Source organism: Malaclemys terrapin, chromosome 3 (assembly GCF_027887155.1).
Source record: "Malaclemys terrapin pileata isolate rMalTer1 chromosome 3, rMalTer1.hap1, whole genome shotgun sequence".
Classification (NCBI taxonomy): Eukaryota; Metazoa; Chordata; order Testudines; family Emydidae; genus Malaclemys; species Malaclemys terrapin.
In genome coordinates, this window is record NC_071507.1 from 19,731,270 (window position 1) to 19,752,039 (window position 20,770).

A 20,770-nucleotide genomic window follows, 5' to 3' on the forward strand; every position below is an offset into this window, starting at 1 on the left:
TATGCCCCTCCTGCCCCTCCCAAGTTATGGCCCTGAGGATGTTACATGGACCACAGCTGTGTGCTGATTGAGACCCACTGCTCTATAGACTAGTTATGAATGAACCCTTCTTATAAAGTGTGACTGTAAAAGAAAGTGCTATAGGAATTATGTAATAAGCTAGAAAATAACAGCAGAAGTAACACTGCTGCAATTCCCTATCTTTTTTTTTTTTTTTTTCAAGTGACGCAGCACCATCTTGTGGCCAACTTACATTCCAGTGATGTATTACTAAAATCCCATTTATATGCAGGAGTCACCGCATAGATGGTTACATTATTCTACAAGCCAGAATGTTCTGATATTAACATTTAAAGGAAACTTCCATGTACTACTTCCTTGGTCACCATTTCACTTGGTGGTGGAGTAGCAATCTCATAAGGATTAGATGCTGCTTGCTCCCTGTATGTGACTCTCCCCCAGTGTTTTGTGAGGGTCAGTGGCAGGCTGCAGCTTGTAACGTTAAAGTTTGTCTTTCGATTGCTACACATGTACTGCAGCTAGCTGTAACTTGGTCTGCAGCGCTGCACACTGGGCTCCCATAATGCCCGTGGCACCAGTGATGTCACATTTAGTAACATGGCTGTACGAGTAGCAGTCTCAGAATTACTCATGTAGCACCTTTCCATCTAAGGTGAGCTTTACAGTCAATAATGAGGTATGTAAGTATTGTACTTCCCAACCGACAGCTGGCGAAACTGAGGTAGAAAGAGATTATGGGCCAGATTTTAGCCACCTCCCCATTGGGCAGAACAGGCAGCTCTCTTCTCTAGGCTCCTGTCCAGTCAGCAGCTGTAATCCTGGTGCTGGTGCCTTTGGAGTGCCAAGTCCAGGGGATGTTTAGCAACTTCAACCTACTAGGGCTAGAGCCAAGCTTCCTCTAAAGAAGAGGTGGTGCAAGAAGAATATAGGCTGACCTTCCAAAAAGGAGCTGTAAGAAGCATCCATGAGCCTGCTCCTGCCAGAGGAATTCTGACTGCCTGTGGCTTCCATGGGCAGAACGACTCTGGCCATTGCTGTTGGCATAGTGCATTAATGTGTCTCCCCTTCCTGCAAATGCAGCACTGTGGCCACTAAACCAACACTGGGTCCTGTGGCACCTTTGAGACTAACAGAAGTATTGGGAGCATAAGCTTTCGTGGGTAAGAACCTCACTTCTTGCATCTGAAGAAGTGAGGTTCTTACCCACGAAAGCTTATGCTCCCAATACTTCTGTTAGTCTCAAAGGTGCCACAGGACCCTCTGTTACTTTTAACAGATTCAGACTAACACAGCTACCCCTCTGATACTTAAACCAACACTGAAACTCTGAGCGACTTGCCTGGAAACATACATAACATCTGCAGTGGAGTCAGGAATCGAGCTCAGACCTCCTGTCTATGCTGCAGCCCCCAAACCATCCGTCTTCCTCCGATTTTCAAACCTGCTCCCCCTCCTCCCTTTTGTCTGCCAGAGACCAGATTTGCAAAGCCCATCTTCTGACTGTCTATATTAAGGCTGCTCAGGGTAGTGTGGGCTATGATGGGTATATTTATAGAAAAGCCTTGGTCTATGTTTTAATTTATGGAATAGCTGACCATGGCACTGGGTGGGAGCAATAGATGTATTTTTTAAATATGAATTAATAACTAAATGAATGTAATGAAAATGCCAATAGGCTTTAATGATGCAGCATCAGGCCCAGTTTTCAGAGCTTGTGCAAGGGAACCCAAGACCTTTGTGGAAGCTATTCATCTGGCCCACTTAGATGCCCTCTGAGAGACATCTGCATAGTGAGAGCTGGAGGGGAATTCTCTGACCTAAATACTTGTTCATAGGAAAATGCAGATTTGTAGAACCCAAAACTGTTTGCAAAAAAGAGTAAGTTTCAACAAAACTCACAATTCCAAACCTTTCTGTGGAAAAGTTTTGGGCTTTATTTAATTTAGACTTTAAAAGGGGTTTTACAAAATCAAAATCAAACCAAACGGTTTCAGAATTGTTTTGATTTAACCAATCTGATTTTTTTTTTCAGATTATTGGTCCATGAAAATGTTTGAGGTTGCAACTTTTCATCCTACTTCAGTATGGGGAAAAAAAATGAAATCTCAAAATCTCATGGGATGGGAAAACCATCCATCTGTAGTCACTAGGTCATCTCACTAGCCATGCATAGTATTGTAGTCCGCTTCCTCTTCAATAATTGTGCCAAAGGATATGACTTATTTTCAGTCATTAGTTTGCTGACATAAAAAAGTATGTCTCGCCATTTAATGATTCCTCTGAAAATGTGTGCCAGTCCCCATCTAGGAAATGCTGTATATCATTGCTTTCAATTTCCTTTATTTCAGACAACCATGCTGGAACAAGCTATTAAGAGCACTCAAGAGAGTTATGATGATGAGGTTCAGCTGTACAATGAGCAGATTGACGCCCTTAGGAAGGAGATAGAGGATGCTGAAAGGACCTTGGAGAAGTTCACAAGTGACTGTCACCAGCTGGTGATATATCAGCAGTCCCTGGAGAATGAGCTGGAGCGGTACAAACGTATCATTGAGAATGAAGACAACCGGTAGGGCTACTTTCTGTATGGTGCATAGGGTGGCCAACTTTCTAATTTGTGAAAAACCTGACATTGAGCACTGGAACCTCCCCCACTTGCTGCGCCTCTTCCCCTGAGGCCCTGTCCCTTGCTCCACCTCTTTTGCTCGATGCTCCGCCCCCTGCTCCTCTTCCCTCCCTCCCCCCATTGCTCACTGCTCTCTCCACCACCCTCCCCCTGCTAACTAAACAGGACTCTAGGGGTGTGGGTGACTGAGGCAGGCCGGGCAAGGGAGAGCTGTGCTCCAGGGGTGGAGGTGACTGGGGCAGGGTGGGGAAGGAAGAGCCGCGCTCTGGTGATGGAGGGGTGACTGGGGCAGGACGGGCAAGGGAGAGCTGTGCTCCAGGGATGGAGGTGACTGGGGCAGAGTGGGGAAGGAAGAGCCGCACTCTAGTGATGGAGGGGTGACTGGGGCAGGACGGGGAAGGGAGAGGCATGCTCCGAGGCTGGAGGGTGAGTAGGGCAGGTTGGGGGAGGGAGAGCCACGCTCGGGGCAGGATGGGGGAGCCACCTCTCTCTGCTGGAGCCATTCCTGAGTGCTCCTCCAGGCTCCAGCAGCAGCTGCTCCTCTTCCCACTCCCTGGTGGCAGAGGCTGGTGGTCAGCAGCGCTGACAGGACACTGCCAGGTTCCCTTTTTGACCGGACTTTCTGGTAAAAAAAAACCTGGCAACCCTAATGGTGCATCCCTGGGGATTGTCAGTGACAGTGCAGGAGCCTAGTATTTGAAAATGGGAATGTGTTTAATCCAGCTAAAGCCTATGTGAACTTTACTACCCATGGGGTTCTCAAAGCAGGAACCTGAGGACAGTGGTCCTCATCCAAAGCCCACTGAAGCCAATGGAGAGAGACAGCTCAGGGCCAGTGTGAAGAGAGTATGAGGTTCTCATCCAGCCTGTCAGTCTAGTCACCATTTGCCTGCTGTCTTTTAATTTTTATACACAAAGGACGTGATTCTGTGAACTGACCGCCCTCTGCAGAGCTCTAATAACCAGTCAGTTACATACTGGAGGCTAGCTGTTTAAAATCTTGCCAGCAGTTTGGGGCTAGATCCTGAAATTTCCAAGCACTTCAACCAAAACGCACTGTTTTAGGTAAAATATAAAACAGATTTATTAACTACAGTAAGGTAGATTTTAAATGCTTATAGGTAGTAAGCATATAGATCAAAGTTGGTTCCCCAAGAAATAAAAGTAAATTTGCAATCTGAGTTCTATAAACCAAATAGGATTTGACTCAAACAGTGTCTTACCCTGATGGATGGTACAAACCTCAGTACACCGGCTAGGACTACCCTCCCCAGTTCAAAGTCTTTATCCTCTAGAAGTTTCTTCTGGGTGTTGAGTTGTGGCGGGAGTGAGACCAAGCCATGATGTCACTTCCCCTCATTATAGTTTCTTCCAACTTGCTGGAAAGATCTTTTGCTTGTGAAAGGGAGTCCGATTCCATTGGCCAAGCAGTCTCCATTGTCTACGTGCTCTCTCTGAGAAGTCTTCTGAGATGGTCGGTGGGAGAGTGGATTCCCTTCAATGGGTCATCAGCACATCTGGCTACTCCATTGTTGTATCTGAAAGGCTGGTTGTGGGTCATCCCGACCTCACAAAATATTTCAATAACATACACATAGCAAAACTTCATAACTTTAGATACAATAGCATATTCAACAGGCTATTGATGGTCCACAGATCAAGACTTTTTAAATTGTACTTCAGAAGGCATGCTTTGTACAAAACATATAATTATATCACCATTGTGAATATGGGGGTGCCAGGGTGCCATTCTGAAATTCAGAGTGCCACACCTACCCACTAGCCTATAACATCATATGTGCTCACTCTCTTTAAATTAAAGTACATATTTATTTTTTTATAAACTGTGGACCAGCTTTTTATAAACTGTGGCGGGGGCGGGGGGATAACTCAGTAGTTTTGAGTATTGGCCTGCTAAACCCAGGGTTATGAGTTCAATCCTTGAGGGGGGCCATTTAGGAATCTGGGGCAAAAGTCTGTCTGGGGATTGGTCCTGCTTTGAGTAGGGGGTTGGACTAGATGACCTCCTGAGGTCCCTTTCAACCCTCATATTCTATGATTCAACAGGAGAAATTAAGAGACTTCCACTGCATGCATCTGATGAAGTGGGCTTTAGCCCACAAAAGCTTATGCTCAAATAAATTTGTTAGTCTCTAAGGTGCCACAAATACTCATTCTTTTTGCTGATACAGACAGACTAACACAGCTACCACTCTTAAACCTTTCATAGCAAAGTATCCCATAGCTAGTAGTTAGGACACGCACCTAAGAGATGGGAGACTCAATGTCACATCCAGTCTCCACCTCAAGTAGAGAGGGGCATTAAGCCTGGGCTTCTCATATCCTTAACCACTAGATTAAGGTGTTGGGGGTCTAGGTCTAGCTCCTCATCTGCCCGCTTCCCTCCCCAACGTCACAGCCATTTGGTGTGGGGTTAGGTGTGCTATGGGCATGCCTACCAGAACAAGCCCTCCAGGTGAGCTAGGTGGGACAACATCCAGTTTGAAGATCTTGCTGGGGTTTAGGTGTGAGATAGCTGCACTTTTGCTGAGCCTGAAGCAGCTTTGCACATGGTCAATGGCAGAAATGTAGGCACCTAGGGGACTTAAGTGTAGAGATTTAGAAGCCTACGGATGTTAGACACCTCCAAGATTAGAAGGCAGCTGAGCAGGGTTATTGAAGATTACAATAAGGTGAGGTGGTTATGTCACTGTCCCTTATTTTATACTTTCCTCGATGCTGGAAAAATCCTTGCTGTGTCATGGTGGTTAGGCAGCCCCGTGGTGTACATGCATGAGTAACTGACTCTCATGTGAATTGCAAATCACTTGTTTAAAACTCCCTTGCTGGTGAATGACTGATGGTGGTTGCTTAACACCTGGTTGGGTGTTGGTCACTCCTTTGTTGCCAGAGAAGAGCTAGTCTGCATGTTTTCCAGCTCGCAACATGTTTCAGTGACAAACATATAACAAAAATCTCATAACTTCATATACACTAATGATACCTGCATTTCAACAGGCTAGTAATGTCCAATAGCTTATGACTTTTCCAATGATATTTCACAAGGCATATTTTTGTTACAAAAATATCATAACCATATACAAGTGGTGCATATGGGGTTACAGGTTGTTATTTTGAGGTACAGTGTGTCACAGTTCCATTATGTTTTCTGTCTCAGCTGGCCGGTCCCCACCCATTGTATTTCAGCACTGCAGAACCTTTAGTGGGGGGAACTGAAAAGTGAACTGATTTAGGCTTTTTTTGACCCGATACTTGTCACCATAAGCCTTACCCTTAAACTACATTTTGTGTGCGTTCTTGTGAATTGAAGGGGCATTTTATCCTCTTATTTGATATGCATTTGAGCTCCCACTGGTTCATTCAGAGTTGCAGGCGATAGGCAAGGTTAATTAAACAGAGCAGGAACAAGTAGGTGCAGTGCCTGGCTGGGAACACTAGAGGGAGCTTGCATGAAGAAAAATGAGCAGATGGCAAGAGTTGTTGAACTAAGTTAAATAAAGAATCTAGTTTACTTTTATTGACTGCTTTCTTATTTGCATTAAACTGCATATGCGTATGGTTTGAGAACTGTATATGGCCCTTAGTTCTAGGGGGAAGATCGCCAAAAGAGTTAGATACCCAGATCCCGCTGACTTCCAGAGGGCATGGGATGTCTAACTGCCCTTTGTGCCTTTCAAAATCTCCCCTTACATTATGAAATCATTCCCTGACAAAACTAGGGCTGCTTTTTAAAACGATGTGCTTTGCTCTACATGCTATAGGTAAGTAGAGTAGGCCAGATCCTCTGTTGGTGTAAATCGGCATAGTTCCATTGAAGACAATGAAGGCATTGCTGATTTACACCAGCAGGGAATCTGGCCAGTAGTACACAGCCTCTACGCTGTATTGATTTAAATGGTATTTTATGTTCCCATTTCAATGTGAGGCAAATTGTCCTACTTGTTTAAGGTATTCTGGGGGAAATCTGACTCATGCAAATTCTCTCTGCCAGGTTAAATTCTGCCATAATTGGAACCCCAGTTGCACTCTTCACACAGAGCTACAGACCCTGCCACACTACAACCTGGAGGAGGCGAGGTAAACGGCTGTTATTCTTTTCTTGTTTGAGTAAATAGAGGAACATTTGCATTTTAACCCATTTTTCATTTGTCTTCAGCATAGACCCCATTGTTGGGGCCTAAACCAGAACCTATTGAAGTCAATGGGAGACTTTCAGTTTACATCAGTTGGCTTCAGTTCTGGTCCTTGAAGGCTGGATCCCCTAACCCAGTGGTTCTCAAACATGTTCCGCTGCTTGTGCAGGGAAAGCCCCTGGTGGGCCAGGTCAGTTTGTTTACCTGCCGCGTCTGCAGGTTCGGCCAATCGCAGCTCCCAGTGGCTGCAGTTCGCTGCTCCAGGCCAATGGGAGCTGCTGGAAGCAGCGCGGGCCAAGGACATAGTGGCCGCTGCTTCCAGCAGCTCCCATTGGCCTGGAGCAGCGAACCGCGGCCACTGGGAGCCACAATCAGCCGGACCTGCGGACGCGGCAGGTAAACAAACTGGCCCGGCCCGCCAGGGGCTTTCCATGCACAAGCGGCGAAACAAGTTTGGGAACCACTGCCCTAACCAATTGGTTCCTTTGCTATACTGGTGGCATGACTTACTGCAACAGAAGTAGCTTGCACTGAATAAATGAGATGCACAAAGAGAACTAATAGAACAGGGAGCCTTTTTAAAAAAAAATGCGATGAGATCACATAGGATTTAGGTTATATCCCAAGTCTGACCATCCTTTCATTATCACTAAACAAAATAGGAACATTTGGGTAGCCCTGCAAATACAGATAGGCAATTTAGTCTTGTTTATCTGCCATGACCCAGTTTGAGCTAAATGGAGTCACATTCCGCACTGTATGATTGCTCCCCAGAGCTGTCTGATTAATACATTTAGAATTAGGATGTTTGTAAGAGCAGGAACTAGTGAAGGAAAATATCCGGGGCTAAAGTAGAAATGACTTTGTTAACAATGGAGATGGATGGTTTGATACCTAGGTACTTTACATACCAAGTTGAATGATGTCTCAGAAGTATCATGATAAATAGATGGGTAATTGGATGTTTTATTGAAAACAAGGCATGTTAAAAAATGAAGATAAACTGTCAGATGTTCAAATTTTTGGAGACCAAATAGGGTGTTTCCCTTAGTGTAGCGCCAAATACAGCAGGCTTTAATTAAGTTTGTTAGTGAACAAATTAGCTACTAATACATGGAGACCAGATCCTCAACTGATGTACATAGATGCATCTCCGTGGAAGTCAATGAAGTTATGTTCATTTACACCAGCTGAGCATCTGGCCCATGCATCTAACTGTACTTCGGATCATTACCTACAGGACTTGACTAGAGAGTAAGGGAAGAACTTGCCTCTGTGTTAGGACATGAGTGAGCCTCCTGTCAACATTCACGTGAACCTGATCTGCATTTCTGGTGATAGCTCTGGGTGGAGTCTGCAATTCTTCCACAAGGAACGGGGCAGGGGGAATGTTTTTTAACATGGGGATGTTTTTCCCGTCACATCTGGGAGACGTTTCTGCAGCTGGAAAGCCCAGGAGGCCTGTGAAGCAACCACAGGAGCTACTTCCATGTGGGTATGGCCCTTAATCCTGCTACTGATCCAAGATAGTGGTGTTGCACACTATACTGAAAAGCAGCAGTGAGCCCTAAATGTACCTTCAGAGCATTAGTATAGTCTTCATAGTTTAGAGGTGCTGATTTTGTGCGCTCAGTTTTGTACATGCAGAAGTTAGTATTTATACATTTTCTGTCTAAAAGTGGTCTTTGTACATGCAAAATGAACATGTGCCCAGTGTTGCACACTCAGAGTAGCCATCTTCATACATAAAATGAATACATGCCCACTTTTGCAACGGCACTCTGTTCTGCACATACTGTACTGACAATGGGGCCCTTTCGTTTGGAGATAGATTGCTAAACTGCCTTGGGCAACTCCTTTCAATGTTGTGTGCTGTTGCCTTTGTTTTGGATTTTCTTTAGATATCACTCTGGTTATGCAAGAGATTGCAAGTGCGAAACCAAGACAAAAAGGTCTGGCAAAGAAAATTTCTAGGAGAAAGGAGATCACTTCCAAAGACATAGATGGGTTTTCACCTGAAAACAGCTATGAAAGAACCCTGGAAGGCTTTCATCAGGATCAGCTTCAATTTAAACACGAAAGCACAGTAATATGTGAACCTAAGCAGGAAGGATTAGAACTAGATGAGCAAGAAACAGTCCCAGAGGATGTGCCTGATGGAGCTCGGATAAGTAAAGCTTTTGATGAATTGTGTAACACTGTGAGAGAGAAAATTAGATGCTACAAGAGACCCGAGCCTAAGACTGACTTGTCCACCAAAGGGCGCTATGTACTTGTCACAGGGGAAGCAAGCTATGACCATCCTTGCTTCTATTCTTCCTCCACCCCAGCTGGAGGTGGGATCATTGTTTCCACTAGCAATGGAAAGATGCCAAATGGTGGGGAGGTGGAGCCAATTCCAGAGCTGCCTGAACCCTCTGAACCATCAGCAAATGAGAAAGGGGAAGTCCCTGAAATGCAATCTGAGCTTGAAGAGAGAGAAGAAATAAATGACCAGGGCAGAAAGTCAGAAGAAAAAGCTGAAGAGCCCTCAAAGCAGCCAGACATCACAGGGCCTGAGGCAGCACCTCCAGCTGGTGTAGACAGCCCTCCAGAGCCAGACATATTTGAAGAGACAGAGTATGACAGAGAAGACCAACGAGGAGGCCAAGCATTCAGAGAACCAAGCTTACCCAGTTCCATGAGCTATGAGAAGGTGGAAGTAGTGGAATCCATTGAGAAGTTTTCAGATGACAGAATTCAGACTTACGAAGAGACAGCTATGATTGTGGAGACAACGATTGAGAAGACAAGCAAGAAGAAGCTAGGAGACAAAGGCTCTTAAGTTACATCATTTGATAAGCTACTTGTCTGGCATAGTTATTAAATGACGTAATTATTTTTTCCCTGACACAATGCTAACATAGTGAGACTTTTGCTGTTTGATATAAAACATTGATACATTAATGGCAATTCTGTCTGGTGTAGGTTTACCTTTAATGTAGTAATCATTAAAATGTACTTGGGCAACTAGTAGCAGGTTCAATTATGCAACATTTTTTGTGATTAGGACAAGCAGAAAGTAATTATTAAGAAGTTGCCTGTCTAAACCACACCTAAGTAATATGTGCCCACTACAAATTGGCCCCTTACAGTTTATATTCCTCTAATGATGCTTTAGCTGCCATTAGTTTCCAATTTTCAGACAGCTGCAAATGTTAGCTTGTGGCATCTGGTTCATTGAATAAAAGCTTTGCATCCTAAAGAACATAGTCACAGTGCGTGTGTGTTACCTTTAACATCAAATAGTAGCATTAACCAAGCTAGTATTAACCAATTAACAAACTGACCGACATGACGTTTTCAAGGTGAAAGACTAAGCACTTTAGTTCAGTAACATATTTCAACTATCCCTTGTTTATACCCTACCCTTTATGTATAAGAAAGCTTAGCAGTCATTTATTTTTAGCTATGTTACCAAACACAAATGTGGCTGAATTTGTCATTAAGATCTTACTGCATATCATCTAGGCTACTAAGGATAAAATATGCAACGGTACCAAAAGAAAAAAAGGGACAGCTTTACAAAAGAATGTATTAAGAATCTTAGTTCAGCCTTTACACTCAAACCTCCCATTGACTTCAAGGGGGCTAGGATTTCACTAGGGTTTTCATTTGATTATGTTTATTTTTAAGCAGCTTGCATCTAATTTTTATGCTTAAATGTCTGTTATTGTCTGGTTTAAAAAATAGCTTCCTTGAACTCTATTTAAAATTGTGCCCGCTGCAAAATCTGAGGTCGAGGTCTTTAGTGCATATTGGAATCTCTTCAGAGGATTGCAGACACTTCAAAGATTGTCCAGTTGGGGTATTTTCAGTGTACAGATAAGCCAAAATGTGGAAATTTTTCAAGTTCCAAAATTTTTTGATTCTGAAATATCAAAACACTTTATTTCAGCTCAGTTGGATGTTCACCTGCATCCGCCTGAGCTGCCACAGTGCCTCATGTGAGGAGTAGCTCGGGTGCCTCATGTCTCCTGTTCTCCTCTATGGGCCAGGATTGCTGGTTGGACTACAGCTCCCTCGATGCACTACAGTCTTGGGACTTCCATGATGCACAGAAGCAATTCAACCAGAGAGGAGACCATTGTACATCATGGGAAATGTAGTCCAGCTACGGATGCCATAGAGGCTAATGGTGGCATGAGGCTCCTGATGGAAAAAATCAAAATTTTCCACGGGGAACTTTTGATTTTGGGAAAACGTCCTTTTCCATTAAAAAAAATCAATAGAAAATTCCCAACCAACTCTAATAATTACCCAGAACTATAAATTTATCATGAAATGTTAATGATGCTCCCATATGTATATTGCTTTCCTACTATCTCTTTTTCACAGCCATATAGGCCAAATCCTGCTCACTTTATTCATGTGAGTAGTCCCAGCAGTTTCAATGAGAATAAAATCTTTCACGGCTAGAACCCTAAAAATGTGTGCATAAGTTGGGTATTACTTAAGGGCAAAGACTGTGATCCAGCAGAGGACTTAAGCAAGTACTTAAGTGTAAGCATGTGAGTAGTCCCATGAAAATTAAGCATGTACTTAAATGCTTTGCAGGTGTCAGGCCTAAACGGTGAAGGCCTTAACTCACTTTTTACTCAGATAAAACATGTATTGAAAGGGCTGAATAAAAACTGTGTAAGGTCTTCAGGATTTATAAGGCCTTTTCGATTGAAATTAACAAGAACCTCTGACAAAACTCCTACTACAGCATATCAGAATGTTCTGTATTACGTAGGGCTTGATCCTGTGCTCCCTGCAAGCAGTGATAAAACACCTATTGACTAAGAGGTGACGAGAATCAGGCTCATGCCCCTAATCTACTCCTCATTACATACTGTGGGACAAGAAGAACCATCTGTACACTTTTTTCCGTTGGCGCTTGATGATGCATTTTACTAGTTAACCTACACTCATACTGTGCTTTTTATAAAATGGTATATTTTTTAAAACAGTGATAGGTGATGCACACATTAACATCATGCAGAGATGTTGATAAATTAATTGAAGACTGAACAGTGAAAAAACAGTTCTAGACTAAAAGGCCAAAAAGCTGACTAATCAAATTTTACTTCAATCAATCTTATAACAGCAGAATCGCTTCCTTAGGCAGTTACCAATGCGGTTTGTTTGGGTTTTTGGGTTTTCGCGTGTGTGTGTGTGTGTGTGTGTGTAATATTCACACACACGTTTCATTTAAAGGAATTGTTGCTGTTGTCTTATTGTAATGCTATGGAGTATATGTCATAAGCTCCTTTTCCACAGCAGATTGTTGCTTTGCAGCTTATTGTAGACAAGGAATCTTTAAATGTATACAGTGGGCCAGATTCTAGTCACCCTACAAAAAGCAGTGGGGCTTCTCCTAGGTAAATGAGTCCAGCTGAGTGCAATGTGTGCTAGTGAAACATATTTTGACTCAGTATGGGGGAAAGTCTTCCCTGTGCAGAGGCCTAAGCACAGAGCCCATCCACCACATAAGCCCTCAAAAATAGGGCTGAAGTGGATTTAAGTGGTGCACAGAGCTTGTGATGTCACCATGCACAGGGGTGACTTTCAACCTGTGATTAAAATAAATTTGGTTTTGAGGCCTTCCTATATTATAAAAATTCCAAGTGAAATAAGTTCTGTGCCCCATGTTGTGGGGGAAGCAGTATACTGTACTCCACCAGAACGTAATGCCCTTTGGTGTTAGATAAGGGCTGAAGCCTGTGAGGTGTTGAACTCCCTGAACCCCATTGACATTAGCAGAAGCTGAGGCCATGCAGGGCTGGGTCCTAAGTTCAGAGGTATGCGTTCCACAGACCTACCAGGCATGCAATAAAGCGGCCACAAAGGAAGAATGGTATGGTGACCACCAGCACTGGAGATAGCTGTGTAGAAGAGAAAGCCACAATCTGACAGCCCAGGGCTTGTAAATTGTGCATAAAGAGCAAGAATTATCTCTGTTCTTTCTAACAACTATTGTGGAAGGGATATTAAACCTCAGGGGTTAAGCCAGTCTCTTAACTGAGAACGAGACCTGTGTTTTACTCTATTCTGGCTCCCATGACAATGGGCATTGAGTAAATGAATTTCCCGGGATCATTTAGCATTCCAGTCATGTTGGGTGGCTACATAGCTGGGTTTCTAATAACATGTGATTCCTGTCCTATAGGAATAAAAGGGTACTAAAAACAGGAAAACCCCAAGGAAAGACAAAGGTTTCTTGTGGATCAAAATGGCTATTTGCGGTTGTTTTTTATGTTTGTTTTGCATTCTGAAAAGCTGAATGCCACTTCCACTTTCAATCCAGCTGGATCTAATGAAGGCTGGTTGTTCACAGGACAAGACGTACTGTGTCTCACAGCACTGTTGATCATTCAGGCCCTGATGCAGAAAAGCACGTAAGCAGGTGCTTAACTTTAAGCCTTTACTTAACACCCCTTGAAGTCAATGGGGCTCAAACAAATGCTTACCTTTGACCATGTGCTTACGCTCTTTCCTGAATTGGGGCCTCAAGTGACAGTGCTCCATTGTATAACACACCTAACCGCTAAAACATTGCTGAACACTATAGTTTTACTGCCTTTATGCTGGGATGCCTTTCTTTGATGCAGATATTTATCTCCTGTGTGCTAAACATACCTGAGATGCGATTTACCTCATCAGGCCTGCATTATTATAAGTAGAGCATTTTGAAGTGGTTTCACTGAATACATGTCACATCCCCCATGACTTCTGATAGGCAATGATGATAGGACCTGCCAGTTTACAACATCTCTTTATTTTACTCAGTTTATAAAACATCATCACAGGGCTTTATATTTTAACAACATTCACCTGTTTTAAATGGAGAACTGAATTAGTTCCTCTGTTATAAATGCTAATAAATTAATTTTATTTTGCATCCGCAATACCATAAAAACTTATTCTAACTGGACATTTTTCAGAGCTTACCCTGATGCAAAAATTCTGAAGAGTTTGAAGTCTAGCTATATATATATATATTGTATATACACTTATTTTATATATACGCATATCAAAACTCATAATTTCTGTTAATCACCCCTTACAGTCATCTTGCACTTAATAATTTAAGTCAATATTATGAAAATATGAACACCCATTAAGTTATTTTGCTGCTATATAAGACATTTAATGTTTAAACAGAGAATTGCAAAATTACATGAATGCAATAGGAATTAACGTACACTTTCATTTAAAATTGCCACAAGGATGTTTCTTAATTCAATAACTTTTCCCATATTTTAGAATACTCTTTAATATGTTTAAATGATCTGTTTCTTTAGAAAATACATACACACAAACATGATGCATGAGTGTATATGTATTTATTATGTTCAATATTATATGTAATATATATTATGTATGCTTGCATTTATATATTACATACTATATGTATATTCTATATATCATGAGTGTTTGTGTGTTATCAAACGCATATGTACACATAATAGGGGCAAATTCTTCCCTCTGATATGCACGTGCAACTCCCATTAACTACTGGGAACTACAGGCCCAGTTCAAAACCCATTGAAGACAATGGGCGTCTTCCCAGTTCCAAAGACACCCACCTACTACTTTAAGAATTGGCTCATTGCCTACATGTGTGTATCTGAGGTTAGAAGTGGGCCCCGGTGTCCTTTGGTTTATTTTAAGACCCCAAGATGAGATATAGTTGATGCTTTCCATCTGTTGGAACAAATGAACAACAACAGGATTTTAAAAGTCACTCCTATTAGGTGATATTTTAAAAGTAAGGGCTGGTCTACACTTGGGGGGGCAGGGAGTGTCGATGTAAGATACGCAACTTCAGTTACGGGAATAGCGTAGCTGAAGTCGATGCATCTTATTTCGACTTACCGCGGGTCCTTACAGCGTGGGATCGATGGCTGCGGCTCCCCCGTCAACTCCGCTACCGCTGCTAGCCCTGGTGGAGTTCCGGATTCGACGGGAGCGTGTTCAGGGAATCGATATATCGCATCTAGATGAGATGCGATATATCGATCCCCGATAGATCGATTACTACCCGCCAATTCGGCGGGTAGTCTGGACGTACCCTAAAAGCCTGAGGACCTGTTTCTCCTCTCACTTACACCTAAGTGTGACTCAATTGTCTGCAATGGAGTAACCCCTCAGTTACACTGGTGTAAGGGAATGGAGATCCTATGAACACTTAGGTGCTTAACTTGGCTTATAGTATACATAATGTAAACATATTTTAAGTAGATAATTTGTTTGGGATTTGAAAGGAAAAGAAAAAAAAATCCTGTTATGGAAGGTTAAGAGATGAATATTCACTTGAGATAATAGAAAACATATACATTCTGGGATAAAACTATGCATATCATAACCTGTTGGTGTCATTTTTAATCATTAGGCAAATACGTATTCATTTTAATTTTAGTTTGCAACTGATTAACCTAAACAGCTCTTGATAACACACATTTTAGATGCATATTCTGCATATTAAAAATAGAAAATAATCAAATTCTGAAACTAGTTACTGCCAACATCCTAGGCCCCAGTCCTGCAAACACTTATGCACATAACTGTAAGCATGGAGTAGTTCCGCTGAAGCCAAAGTAAGTACTCATGTACTTAAAGTTAAGCAACTATGCAAGCGTTTGCAGGATTGGGCCCATAGTTACTATTCAGAGATTACTAACTGAGATCCCAGTTCTGCAAACACTTGTGGGTGTTGTGTTTGCCACTACGTGTAATCTCCATTGAAGTCAATGGCAGTAGATAGATCAGGCTCTGAGAGGTTTAATTTACTTTTTTGGATCAGATGCTAAAAACACTCATAAGTGTAAGAGTTTGAGGACTAGGTCCTTTAAACAGCAACAACGATTTATGGGATAATTTTCACAAATTTATTCTTCTTTATTGCTAGTCAAAACTAACTTTGCATTGTGCACATATCACAAAACAATCTAAGCAGCTTTTCTTCTTAAATAAACGAGTACAATTCAAAACTGACATAAGCTCTACTATTTAAAATAAAAGAAAATTTGAATTAAAAATTGCTTTTGGACTAAAAGTGCATATGCCAATTTTCTCCCATAGCAAATTACCAACCCTGGAATATAGGGGTCAGTAACGGAAATGCCGACACAGCCTTATCTTATGCTGCTAGAATACATTTCAGTATAAAGGAGAGCAGATGCATATCGCAAAAGGGTAGCCCTCCATTTTAAATTTCATTCCCAATGTGATGATTTGGCATAAATTGGATCTGAATTACCAATTTTTTAAAAAATACTTGTGCTTTTAGAACATTTGGACCCTGTTTCCTAATGCACGTCCTTTATCAGACTCACTTATTACATACAAATGAATCATCTCTAAGTCAAAAAATGGTGTGTGTGTGCGTGTGCGTGTAAGTAAAAAGGAAATGGCAAAAGGCATTGATTTCTGAGAGAAGGTTACCATCTTTCTTAATCTCTGGATTATTTTTTCCTTTTAGGGCCTATTCCTATTCTTACTGAAGCCAATGGGAAAACTCCCATTGAAGTCAATGGCGCAGAATCAGGCTGTTGGTCATTCAAAGGCCTCTCCAGCCAACTTGTTACTGTTAACATCTCTATCATGAAAGCTGACCAAATGGGTTCATTACCACTAACTGCCAGTTTTAAAATTTACTCTCTCTTTTTTAAATTTTTAAATACAAACAACATTTACCACAAAAATATGAAGGGAAAAGCCATCACGGATTTGTTTGCAAGTTATTACCTATTTGTATGACACAAAATCATTTACAGTCACAAACTGTACAGAGTAGTTGATAGGGAACAACATATCTGTGGCTTAGAGTAAAAAAAGATTGCTTCGGTTGTAATTAAAATAATCATTGACAGGATATAAGACTTTAAAATCTATAAAGTATGATAATTTGGCTATGGAGACATTGTAATATGTCTAACACAGAAGTCTGGATAGTAGAAAGGTGAGTAGAATGAGCTAGAAAGGAAAGAGACCAACATGCAGAACAGTGCTAGTTCTTGCTCAGTATACTCTTCAGACTTCTCTCTACCGCTTCGTCTAATTCTTCTTCCAGCTCTTCCTTCTTGGACATAGCCAGTTTGGATTGGTAATCTCTTACTATTTGGTCTATATATGGTGCGCTTTGTGTCCCATGTAGCATCAATGTCCATTCCTTCAGTACTCCCCTCTGTGGCATGCTATCAACAAATCCAACTTCCAGAACCCAAGTGCCTCTGGGGTCTTCTCCCCAAGTGTGTGTTGTCATGAAAGGCCATTTGTCAAAACCCACCTTGGAGTCATCATCTCTTGGACGTCGGCTCAGTAAAATGGATTTAGTCCCCATAGGTGATGTCATGTTGATGTTGAGGTCCCCTCGCCTAGTAGAGTTCACGGTTATAACTGCTTGCACATGTTCTAGGTAGCGGACAAAGTTTTCTTTCCCCTCACAAGCATCAGTTGTAAGTGTTAGAACCAGCTTGCCACTTGATGGTATTTTTCTGAGGGTTTAATAACAATAATGTAGGTTAAAATGATATATACAATGAGGCACACCTTATTTTTCATTAAACATCTACATGTATTTATACAAACACACAAAAATACTATAATAGAATTTGAAGAGCATGAATGAGCAGGGAGACTGGAACTCCTTAGACAGGCAGGAGTTGGAGGTTGTGCCATACATGATTTGAAGAATACAGTAAGTGCTCACCTATTGCCTCACCAAGTTAACTATCACTTCATATGGCTCACCATTGTCATCTTCATATTTACGCATCACCATAAAACTGACTCTGGATTAAATACCATTATGAAACTCTTCAGTCATCTACATAATAAAATGGAAAGCAAGCCAAATCCAGAGACTTAAAGTGACCATGAGCACCAAATCCACATGGTACTTATTTTTAATATTTGCTAAAATCATTATTTTTCATATTATGTTATCTGTTCATTCCCATAGCCTCCTAATATCAAAGTATGTAACCGTTTCCTTCTTAACTCAAAACAATTTATTGAAAGAAAATGAAGGAGCCAAATCTAGATCGATAGGACTCAAGCTTTATAAATAAAATATTGACATTTTAAGGAGCAGGTCAGCACCTGATTTGAAAGTACTTTACAAAACAAACACAGAAAGAAGGAACATGTTAAGGAAGTACATGCTGATAGTTAAGAAATAGCAATGTCTATTAAAAATTATACATGGCTTTTTTTTGCTTACTAGTATTTCTGGTTCTGGTTTCATTATATGTTATAGTCTCTAGAAAAACTGAGAGCAGCTGGTCTTGTGAGACAGCTACTATTAAAGGATGTCAGAAAGCATTTCTGGCTAGAATGACAGGAGGCCATTTCAGAATATTTCAGTACCATCAGATTCAAATCTGTATCCTTGCCCTAATCTGCACTCAAACCCAAACCATGAGTCCTATCCCTAACTTAGTCTGGATTATAACACACTTTTGTTTGCTCATTTATACTAAAAAATGGCTATATTTGACATTTGAAACGCACAAACACACACACACAGAGGGACACAACTATTTTGCCACATTCTCAATATGTCAAATCCTGAGGCCTTCATTCCTTAGTTATTATAACTCAGTTCTTATGTAGAGAAACCTCCAGTGAACTCAACAAAATTTGCCTGAATATGGTTGAAATAAAAACTAGGGACAAAATGTATGGCCAGCCTCTGCATGAGTGCAATTTACACTCTTTGGGTGAAATCTTAGCCCCACTTAAGTCAATGGGAGTTTTGCCATTGACTTTAGAGGAGCTAGGATTTCACATTTTGTGCCCGCAATTACACTCTTTGTGCTTGTGTGAGCAAAGCAATTGTTCCCCAATTTTCAACCCAAAAGGGGTAGGGATGAGGCAGAATTGTGGTACACCCCTTTCAGGTGCTAGCCAATGGAGAGTAGTAGCAGTGAGTTCACTCCCCAGGTATTCCTGAGAACTCTAGGAGACGCATCTCATCTGGGGAAAGCGACAATGTCAGTGAGGATTTATGTTGGTGCAGTGTGGCTCCACATTGCCACTAGCACATGCCTAATAGGCACTCCTGGGCCCTGAAAAATTACCTCAGGAATTGCCTCACAAATCATACTAACTACAGAGGTAGTGTAAAAAAACTGTGAATGCCTTTAACAGCAACATGCAGTGAACAATGTAAAACGTTGCCTCTGAGTGAGTGAAGCAGCTGAAAGATATAAGAATTACTTCAGTCATTACAAAAATCCTTTTGATGTAATTATTAAACTCTGTTTGCCTTCTGACCTGCCCAAAAATTCTTCTCCATGTCTAACTTCCATGCCCCCTGCATTATGCAACTGTTCATAATTCTATAGTGTTGCATGTGCCACTCTTTTAAGAAGTGCAACATTGGTCATGTTGAGATGAGGAAACAGAATTGCCCTTTTAAAAGTAACATTTGCAATGAGAAAAATAAGGTTGATATTTTACTAATTGCTACTGTGATACAGTGAGACTCAAAAGGAGCCTTTATAAGGGTTATTTTTATATGTTCAAAAAAATAATTTTTCAAAATGCAGAACAACAGAGTGACTATTAGGTAGAAATGCCACTCGGCTGGAACTCATGTCCATAGGAAAAGTGGCACTTAACATGGACTTTGAAAAGTTTTATTTTGTAAAGTAGGCCTCGCTTTTAAATGTTGCAATTCATGATTTTTCCCTTGGCAGCAAGAGCAACCCCAATGATAAGGTTGTTGATGCTTAGCAACCATTGACTCTCTGCAAGAGGAAGCTGCATTTCTGTCCATTATCAAATGACATAATAGTTAAACTCTGGTGTCTTGGAATCTTTCACCGCAATACACCATAGAGATCAAAATGTCTAAAGAATAGTTAACTAGTTTAGAGTCTGTATTTCCTGTGGCTAGAGTGAGACCTCATACCTCCTCGATCTCTTCAGACCTCATAGGTTAAGCAGGCTTGGGTTTGATCAATATTTGGATGGTAAACGTCCCCAAAATACTTTAGGGTTGAAGGAAGTGGTGTTAGTGAGTCAGCAGTTGGCAGTCTTACCATTGAGTCTGCACTGAACTCATGTTCCAGTCCGATATTAGAGGTGCTGTCTTCCCCAGATGAGATGTAAAACTGAGGGTTAGACTACCTGTAGCGATTAAAGCTCCCATGGCATTTATTTTTTCTATTTTTATTTTTTTTTGCAGGAGTGAGATTGCTAACTCAACTGTTTTAAGAGTATGTGAAGTTTGAAAAGTGCTTTGGGATTCTTTGAGAGGAAAGGCACTTTTGTACATGTACGGTATTAACTGTTATTAATTACTGATTATTAACCAAATTAATTCAGATTAAGAGGGGGCGACCTGGGAAGAAGCAACATTCAATGTTCTCCCTTTAACTACCATGCACTTTCCAAACCTAAGGTTGTTTTTGTTAAAGCTTTCTGAAATGTATATGAAAATGTGACCTTTTCTTTATTTCAATAATTTAGAATAAAGTTTAATAAATCCAGAACAGTATCCAAATGTATTTTTTAAAGATAAATAGGTTCTGTTCCAGCCTAGGTTTTTTAATATAGTAAAGTACGTTAGAGGTAAATTATTACAAGATCACTGTCATGCTGTTGAATAATGTTTTTATTTTTAATGTTTTATTTTTATGAGAAATGGGTACAAACTGCTACACCTATAAATCCCACCCTTTTCCAATAATAACAAAATAGCACAATTCTTCTAAGAGCAGTAAAGAAAGCATTTCACGAAGGTGTGCCCAAAGCCTGTCTCCTCTCACAAGTGACAGTGTTGATCCTGAAATAAATCCTGAGTCTTATGTTATAATGATGATATTACATAGCTCTTCTCATCAATAGATCTCAAAGCGCTTTACAAAGGAAGTCAGGATCATTACCCCCATTTTATAGATAGGGAAACTGAGGCACAAAGAAGCAAAGTAAT

The 20,770-nt window shown here is 41.1% G+C and overlaps 2 protein-coding genes across 3 annotated transcripts in view; one reads left to right on the plus strand and one right to left on the minus strand.

Annotated features, from left to right (window-relative positions):
* BFSP1 (beaded filament structural protein 1) overlaps nucleotides 1–10,737 on the plus strand; it is a 237,859-nt gene extending 227,122 nt beyond the window's left edge. For both annotated transcript variants that reach the window (XM_054022003.1, XM_054022002.1), the window contains 3 exons: nucleotides 2,370–2,590; nucleotides 6,660–6,745; nucleotides 8,703–10,737. In XM_054022003.1, coding sequence (XP_053877978.1) covers nucleotides 2,370–2,590; nucleotides 6,660–6,745; nucleotides 8,703–9,625 — 1,230 coding nt within the window. In that variant the 3' untranslated portion in view covers nucleotides 9,626–10,737. The remainder of the gene's footprint in view (nucleotides 1–2,369; nucleotides 2,591–6,659; nucleotides 6,746–8,702) is intronic.
* A 2,846-nt stretch (nucleotides 10,738–13,583) lies between these two features.
* The window catches only part of PCSK2 (proprotein convertase subtilisin/kexin type 2), a 193,636-nt gene continuing 186,449 nt past the window's right edge, over nucleotides 13,584–20,770 (minus strand). Inside the window, exon 12 of the mRNA XM_054022004.1 lies at nucleotides 13,584–17,324. Within this exon, the coding sequence (XP_053877979.1) occupies nucleotides 16,838–17,324 (487 nt within the window). The 3' untranslated portion in view covers nucleotides 13,584–16,837. The remainder of the gene's footprint in view (nucleotides 17,325–20,770) is intronic.